Genomic DNA, 8,148 nt, shown 5'->3' with positions numbered 1-8,148 from the left:
AAAAATTTAATTAAAAAGTTTTTGCTGCAACAATTTCAACTGGAAGTACAACAACAAATGTTCTAATACACAAGTATTACTAGATAATATATATGTGCATATGTATGCATTTTATTAAATATGTATGTATATAGATATCTGTGGGAATGTAAATTTTTGGGCAAGTTGGCTCAAAAAAAAATAAATAAAAATGGCAAAACAGCAACTTGGTGTGGCATACGATGCGGATACTAAACAAAAGTGAGTGAGAGTTTTCGTTATGACCAATACAAACGTAGCTGATACCTGCAACACATTCGGTTTTATTTTACACTTTTTTTTAATAGCAGCTAAAAAATACAATTTTCCTGCTGTGCAAAAATAATAACACCTATGGCGTTGGCAAATTTTCCAAACCAAAAATTACATCAAACAAAAACCATAAATAAACGACCTAACGGTTTCAGCAATTTCATATTATTCGTGTGTATGCTGTGCTGTGTTGTGCTATAGTGTTAGTGTTTTTCAATTTTATTTGCGCGCCAGTATTTTGTTGATATTTTGTAATTCGCGCGTACTCCATGGCTCCAAAGGATCCGGCGGCGACAAACGCTCGCTTACAGGATGCTTGCGGCCCGGTGCTGAGGCTCCGCGTGGATGCGTTGACTGGCCGCCACCGCCACCGCCACCGTCATCGGCATCATTGGATTGCTCGGGCGAAATTCTGTGCGTGTTAGAGAGGGTGGAGAAAAAATGTTGCCAAATGAATATTATTAACAGCAACTTTATGTATCGCTGACCTATTTTTGCGCTTGATGCGCGCACTTTTTGCGCGTCGCGCTGCGTCGTCCTGCTGATATTGACGCTTACGCAGGTGAAATTGCTTCATTGTGGCATGCACCTCCTCTGTTGTGGGGCAATCTTCACTATCCTCTGGCTCGTTGCCTGTTTCGGTTTCCACCTCGGGCTCCTGCTCGATGGTGAGTACGTGTTCTTCGGCCAAAGCTGCCTCAAAGTTGAATTCCTAGAATAGGCGAGGGAAGAAATGTAGGAAAGTAAATTTTTATGGCAGAACTTATGGAGCGAGTTACCATATGGTAGGGAATTTAGTATATTTCATAGGATATTGCGGTAAGGTGATCGTTTTTCTTTTTTTTAGGAGCTATAGATATATCCTGAACTCCAGCCTAAAACGGAGTTCTATTAAAAGAACTTAGAAGAAAACTGATCGAAACTCGAATAAAGAACTATGCTTGTGGATGTGCATTACCTTTGTTGTGTGATGAAGGGTGGTGGCTGAAAAATATCACTAGTTGTTAATGTTCAAACTAGAATTACCGCGTCTGGTAGGTGGAAGTAGCTGCGCACACCTAGGCCATAGATAGGAGGTCCATTTTTTCACACAGCTTCACACCGTTCAATTAATTTCCCTGTTGAACTAATTCGTTTCGCTGATGAATCTCATCAGGCACCTTCCGTCGGAGTATTTGAAACCTCCCTAAGGTCAGCCAGGAACGGTGAACCCAGATAACGCAGCCTGCTTATAGGAAAGGGCATTTACACAGAGATGCAAGACTGTTTCCTCCCCGTCGTAGTCCTTGCAGCTTATGCAACATCTTCGGAAAGGCACGCCGACCCTTTATGCATGCTGACCTATTATACAGTGCCCAACTAGAGCACTAAGAGAGTTTACCCTTCGTACCCGCTTCCGATCCCATTTAGGCCACGTCTGCTATGTCAAAAAGTCGTACTTTGACTCCATCTTCCTTCAGCTTATTCGTATACAAATTCACTAAATATTTAGCAGCTTTCAAGTGGCAAAAGGCATACCAATACATTTTTACTACGAAGAATCTCTCCCCCCATCCGTTCCACACAAAAGGGTGTTAAAGGTAAGGTTCCACAGAAGTGGAGAATAAAACTCCCTGCCTTGTCCTCACAACTCTTCATTAGAGCAGCTGACGGATAAACTCCACCAATTAGTTATTCACTCCTAGAGCCCTCGTGGAGCTTGTTTATAGCACTTTCAATATACAGAAGGCTACGAGACAAGTGTCTTATGCGCAATGGAGAAAAGGCTGATTGGCCTGAGGTCCTTGGGGTTAATATGTAAGGCCCTACCGGCCTTTGGAATAAAGACGACCGTGACATTTCTACATGCCAACGGTATATGATTAAGCTCGAAACAGGTCTTGTGTGAGCCACTATATGTACTACTTATATATAAATATATTATGTAGATTTAAGCATTAATACGAACAATAACATCAATGTCTTATAGTAAACATTTCTTGTCTACATTACACTCACCGGTACCTCATCGGGTTGCGGCAAAGTATGCGACCACACAGACGGTATCAGCTTATCTGGGCTGCCACCAATTGACTCCTTTTTGATCTGAGCCCTCGATAGAGCGCTCTTTGTACGCCTCGAAAGCGATAATTTACCCAATATAGGACGACCGCCACCATCGCTCTCCTCAGTCTCAATCTCAGCTAGCATTTTGAGAAAATCTTGCAGCTTTTGTGGATCAACAATATCCTTTGGATCTTGAAAGAGCGTTGTCAAATTCGTACTAAGTGGGGTAACCAAGTCCTCTGTTGGAGCTGCGACTGCGGCAGCAGCAGCACTCGTTGTTGTTGTAGTCGTTGCATTAGCTGCTGTCGCTGACGAAATTGTAGCACCGACTGTTGTTGCTGTCTGCATAGTCCCCGCGCCATCTGCTGTTGTAGCCGCGGCTGCCGACAATAGCGATGTATTTGTAGCCGGTGTCGGCACCGGATGCATGCCCATTGTTTGCTCCACCAACTCCAAAGCCTGATTTGCCAGCTGTTGTAGGCCAACAAAATATTGTGGATCATGCATTTCAGGGCGACGATCGGCGAGAAAGATCAAATCGCGTAATGGATCTGGTGCGGGCGGAAGATTTTGCTGCTGCTGGCGTTGTTGTTGTGTTAGAATGCCATCTGCACCTCCTACACCCGACAACGAAGAGTGTAATTGTATGCCCGCACTTGTTGCTGGATCATTAGCGAAGTTCAGCATATCCATGGCGCTGGTGAGATCATTTTGTGGATTCAGGTTGTAAGGATCTTTCAGCTTCTTTTTGGTAATTTTAATGGGACTAGAAATTGAGGCTCGCCCCCACATCAATCGACGCATTTGCTCGCCTGTCATGCCGCGCTTCTTCAAAGCATTCAGCGTTACGCGGCCAACGCGCTGGTGGAGTGAAATATTTTTATTGTTATGAGTGGAGTGAAATATTTTACTAGTTATTTGAGTTCCATACTTTCCAATTAGATACGGCTCCCTTGCGTTGTTTAGCTCTTGTCTTCGCCTTACTTTTGATGACCATTACGCCTCGCACCTCATAGCCGGAGTCATCGATCGGCCCCAGTGGTATTGAGTAAGCTTCAAGATAATTTTTAGCGTCGGCTTGTGGCACTGCGCGTTCCAGTGTGACCACGATTTTTGCCCACTAAAAGGTGTGGCCTTAAGTTTCATTACGGTTTTAATTGTTTTGATAATTTTAATTTTTACCTGCTTCATCCACTCCTTCTCGGATCGTTCAATAACTTGTGCGTAAGTATTACCCATCATGGCGATTAACATATTTAGCAAGAGTATCGGCACAAATATCATAAAAATTACAAATACCGTCTTCGATAAATTCGGATAGGTTGTGTTATTCAAATCCGGATACTGTATGAATGAAAAACCAAATGAGAATTAGAATATTCAAGACATACATAGTAGGTGAGTAGGTAATTATTTTTTTCCAAATATTTAGCGATAAGGAGCCCTTAAGTATCGCGGCACAATAAAACTTAGCTACATACATTTCCAATTGTTGTTAAATTCGATGAAAAAGAAGTACATACTTCCAAGTATAATGCAGACTCTTGCGTCAAGTAAAAAGAACTTTATTTTACATATATATGCACATTAGGGTGGTTCGACACTTTTTCAAGCCATTTAAAAAAAATACAAAAAATCAAAAATGATGGAATGAAAAATTACCTTTAACTCAAAACCGTCCTCTAAAAGTAAGGTTTTGGCATTTTTTTCTGTTTTTGACCTAAAACAGATTGCAATTAACTTTGAAAAAAAAAAATCAAATGCGGGTTGTTTGTTTCTGCGACCATGGAAATGGTTTCTTTGACGGAAGAACGGCAAAAATAGGTACTTAGAAATTTTAAAAATTTAAGTGTTTAAAGTCAAAAAAGTTCTACCCCGAACTAGTGTCAAAATCTCCCTCAAGTATTCCTGAAGTGCTTCTAAAAAAAGTCGTGAATTTGTCCCGAAATGATTTCGAACAAGTCTTAAAACGGTCTCAAAGTGGACCTTACTAGTCCCAAAATGATTCCAAACTAAACCCGAAATGCTCCTAAACTATTAACGAAATAATCCTGAACTATTTCCAAAAGTAGTCCTGCAAAAGTCTTGATCTAGTCTCTAATGGAATAGAGCCTGAAATCATGCCGAGCCAGTTCCTTAGTTACCCTGAATAGGCTCGCGGTACCGAAATTTCCTCGAACAGGTCTAGAAATGGTCCCAAAGCGCACCCTTATTAGTCTCAAAATGATCCCGAACGAATACCAAAATGATCCTAAAATAGTCCCGAAATGGTCTTGAACTATGCATAAGATGACCCAGAAATAGACTTGAACTACGTTCGAAATGGTTCAGAACTAATGCCAAAATATTCCTCAAATATTTAGGTCCCGAAACGGTCTCGAAATGATCCTAACCTAGCTAGCTAATCCAAAAATGTTCTTGTCCACGCAAAGAGACAATTACAGGTTTTCTGCTGGGTTACACAAGAAACAATTACAAATGTTTTGCAGGGTCAACACAAATTTTACCCATACCGAGAGCCAAGATGTTTATACGATGTTTCCACGATTCGTAATTCGCTCTCTAAGTAATTCGTGAATTACCCTGTTTCCACGACACACATTAGTAATTCATTTCGTAGCTCTACTTCTTGTTCTTGTTCTTCGCTATTTATTATTATTTTTGTTTGCTGCAAATATCGAAGATGGAACAAAAATGTATGTTATCATCAAATATTTTAATTTATAGAGAGAATATTTTATTAATTAATTTTCAAGCAACTAGAAAAACTGCCAGCTAATGGGACCAGGCCGGTGAGAACTGCGATATATTTCCGATAAATATTAGAGAAGGCACCGATTCGTTGGTCATTCGCATGGTAATTAGGTCTCAAAATTTTGTATGTAATTACTTAATTAGAAGGGCAATCGGATGGCGAATGACGAATGGGAGAGCGAATTACGAATGAGAGAGCGAACTACGAATTCTGAAAACATCGTATTACATGTCAAAAAATCAGGTTGCGTGCAGCTTGCTCGTAAAAAAATGTTTGCCACTTTAGAGAAAAATTTAGACATTAATTACAATTTAGATACTGAATGCTCCGTGGATCCACTTTTTTTTTGAATTATGACACTCTTGTTCGATATGTGCGCAATTTGTTCGCCCGTTTTGGTACTAAATAAGGCAATGCAGTAGCTTGGCTGTACAGCCTTCAGTTTGTGTGTTATTGCTATTACAAATTATTTTTAACCAGGCATTACTCCCTTTTAAATAGAAACCCGATTTCATTTTTCCTACTCTCGTAAAGCACTATACAATTTAGGCAATTTTTCCGGCCGATATGTACGATCGTTCAAAAAAATTGGCCAGAAAGGGACACACCAAAAGAGATGTACGTATATCACCACAAACTTACATTATAATCACCAAGTGTAGTTTGGAATAAAGCCATCCAAGTACTCGGAAAGGTATTGAACATAGTCGATTGAATCTGCGGATGACCCTTGTAAAGAAAGTAGAATGCTTGTGAAAAGCCACAGAGTACAATGGAGTAGATAATGCCAAAAGTGAACATATCTCCCGTAATCATGGAATAGATCATTGTAACAAATGGGCCAGTGAGACGAATGGCTCTAAAAGGATAACCAAAATCAGAAACTAAAAAACTTGGACTGGTTAGACCACAAGCTCACCCAGCAAAAAACATGAGCAAAAACCAGCTGCCTGGTACAGCAAATATGAGTATAGCCTCCTCTGTGTCCGTATCGCCCATCAGACGACAAGGTATGCATGCCAATATTAACAAATTCGATACTAAAAAAATGGCCTTGGCCGGAGCATGGGTCTGGAAAGATGAAGAACAGAAATTACCAGACAAAGTTCAATAGTGGCAACAGAGAAAACAAAAAATAAACGCAAGGTTCAGCCTACCAACTGTTTAAGAAAAGCTGGAAGTCCTTGATTTTTAATCTCATCCCCTTGCTGGAAAACAACGTAGCTCAATACGCCGACAATGGTTGCAAACTCAGCACAATACCGCGCAATGGTCTGCACATCGTATTCCTCAGCTTCCGTCTCCTCAGCGAGCTCAACTGTTTTTGAGCCCATAGAAGCACCGTTCGCAAGCGCTGTTTCATCCCCGTCATCGTCCGCTACATGAGCAGGACGCATGTAAACCGAAACGGATAGGCAAACCAAATGTATTGTCAGGATTAGCAGACGTTTTAGAAACTGATTTTGAGCAAAAGTCTTCCATTTCTCTTCTAGCAAACGTTGAATAATACCACCGTCCAGCATGTCCAAATGCTCCTCCTTGGTGCCGTTCAATATGATGAAGAGAGCAGAGTTCCAGTCTGTTAGGACAACAAGAATAAAAATTTGTACCTTTAAAGTGAGTCGATAAATATTGCGTAATTCACTCACTTGTGCGTCCATCTGGCAACAAAGTATCCAAGGCGTTCAGCGGATAGCCAGAGCAGGTAATGTTGCTGTAACGCCAGAATTCACGCGCCGATAGCTCCAACATCTCACGAAATACCTCAGCGCGTCCCAATTTGCAAGCCAATGTCAACGGTGTTAGACCACTATGATTGGCTATGCCATTCTTGGCCGGCGTTTTTGGATGACGCAAAGCATAGCCGAACATATCCTGGACGGACTTGCACTTAAGTAACTAATTCAAGAACACCAAACCAACTAGCCGTCACACTCACCAACTTATCACACACCACCACCATATGTAGTATCATATTCCCAAATGAATCTTGCGCGTCTGGATCAGCACCACAATCCAACAGCAAATTATAGACACTCTCATTGGCGCAGCAGGCAGCCCACGCCAGCGGATACTCACCCAAATATGCCAGGCCCTCGTACTCCGTCGACTTGGCCGGATTGCGCCGCTGTTGATCACGTGGCAAAAAGAAGCTGCCAATGGCGCGTTGATTTATATCGGCACCTGCCTCAATCAGATCAGCCACTAGCTCATTGTTGCTGTAAGCAATTGCCAAGTGTAGCGCGCTAGCGCCCAAATATTCTTCACCCTCCATCACATCTTGCGCCAAGTTGGGAAAAACGCGTATCAATACACGAGCCAACTTGGTGTGTACCTTGGAATCGCATATGATGAGCACATGTAGTAGACTTTCGCCGAGTGCACCACGAAATTGCATTTGCCAGCAGGCTTTGTGGTCCTCCCACTTGCCAAGTGGGTCGTGCCGTGACAGTGATGCCTCAATCGGTATGGTCACCTCAGTGTGGTCGCGATATTTCCAGCGCAAGAACTCGGCGCGGTTAATTACTTGACCTTTGCCATCGTTGTACATGAAGATGCCAAACTGTTCGCGTATTAGTTGTTCCACAGCGACGAGACCGCCAGTATTTAGTGCGTCAATCAGATCGCCGCCACGCTTGTAATCGGCTAGCTTGTAGAGTAAACATTTATTGGCCGTTGGAGAGGACTGTGAGATTACAGCGTCCAGTATGGCGCCTGGTTTCATCTCCTCTGGTTTTTTGCGCAAACATCGTTTTAGAAAGAATTTCATTGGGTATTTTATTTAAATAAAAGAGCAAAAGCGCGACTTTACCGCACAACTGGCTTGACGTTATGTAAAACTGTTTAATCGATGCAGTGGAGGGAAAGCTGAATTGCTTGGCGACATTAGGAGTCATGGCAACTTTGTATTTGCTAAGTAAATAACAATCATATTATATGGCTGCATATGTGTTTATCTTGGTTATCAGCTTTGATAGTATAATAAGAAAACCACTTAGTATGCTTATCTTCCACTTATTCTGCGATAGAACTGCCATAGCGAAGTAGGCCAGTAC

General features: G+C 41.8%; 1 protein-coding gene across 1 annotated transcript; it reads right to left on the bottom strand.

The window, feature by feature from the left end:
• Positions 1–351: 351 nt before the first annotated feature.
• LOC118734581 lies at positions 352–7,862 on the bottom strand. Its single transcript, XM_036464288.1, has 12 exons — positions 7,032–7,862; positions 6,742–6,967; positions 6,250–6,671; positions 6,012–6,163; positions 5,735–5,951; positions 3,520–3,681; positions 3,269–3,457; positions 2,959–3,198; positions 2,296–2,910; positions 780–1,003; positions 669–703; positions 352–626 (listed from the first exon to the last, which is right to left on the bottom strand). Exons 1-12 carry the CDS (start codon positions 7,860–7,862, stop codon positions 511–513), a joined length of 3,429 nt encoding a protein of 1,142 aa, XP_036320181.1. The 3' UTR covers positions 352–510.
• Between the last annotated feature and the right edge of the window lie 286 nt (positions 7,863–8,148).

This window comes from Rhagoletis pomonella, unplaced genomic scaffold, assembly GCF_013731165.1.
Source record: "Rhagoletis pomonella isolate Grant_MI unplaced genomic scaffold, Rhpom_1.0 Rhpom_scaffold_00002, whole genome shotgun sequence".
Taxonomy (NCBI): domain Eukaryota; kingdom Metazoa; phylum Arthropoda; class Insecta; order Diptera; family Tephritidae; genus Rhagoletis; species Rhagoletis pomonella.
This window is presented reverse-complemented; position numbering and strand designations above follow the sequence as displayed.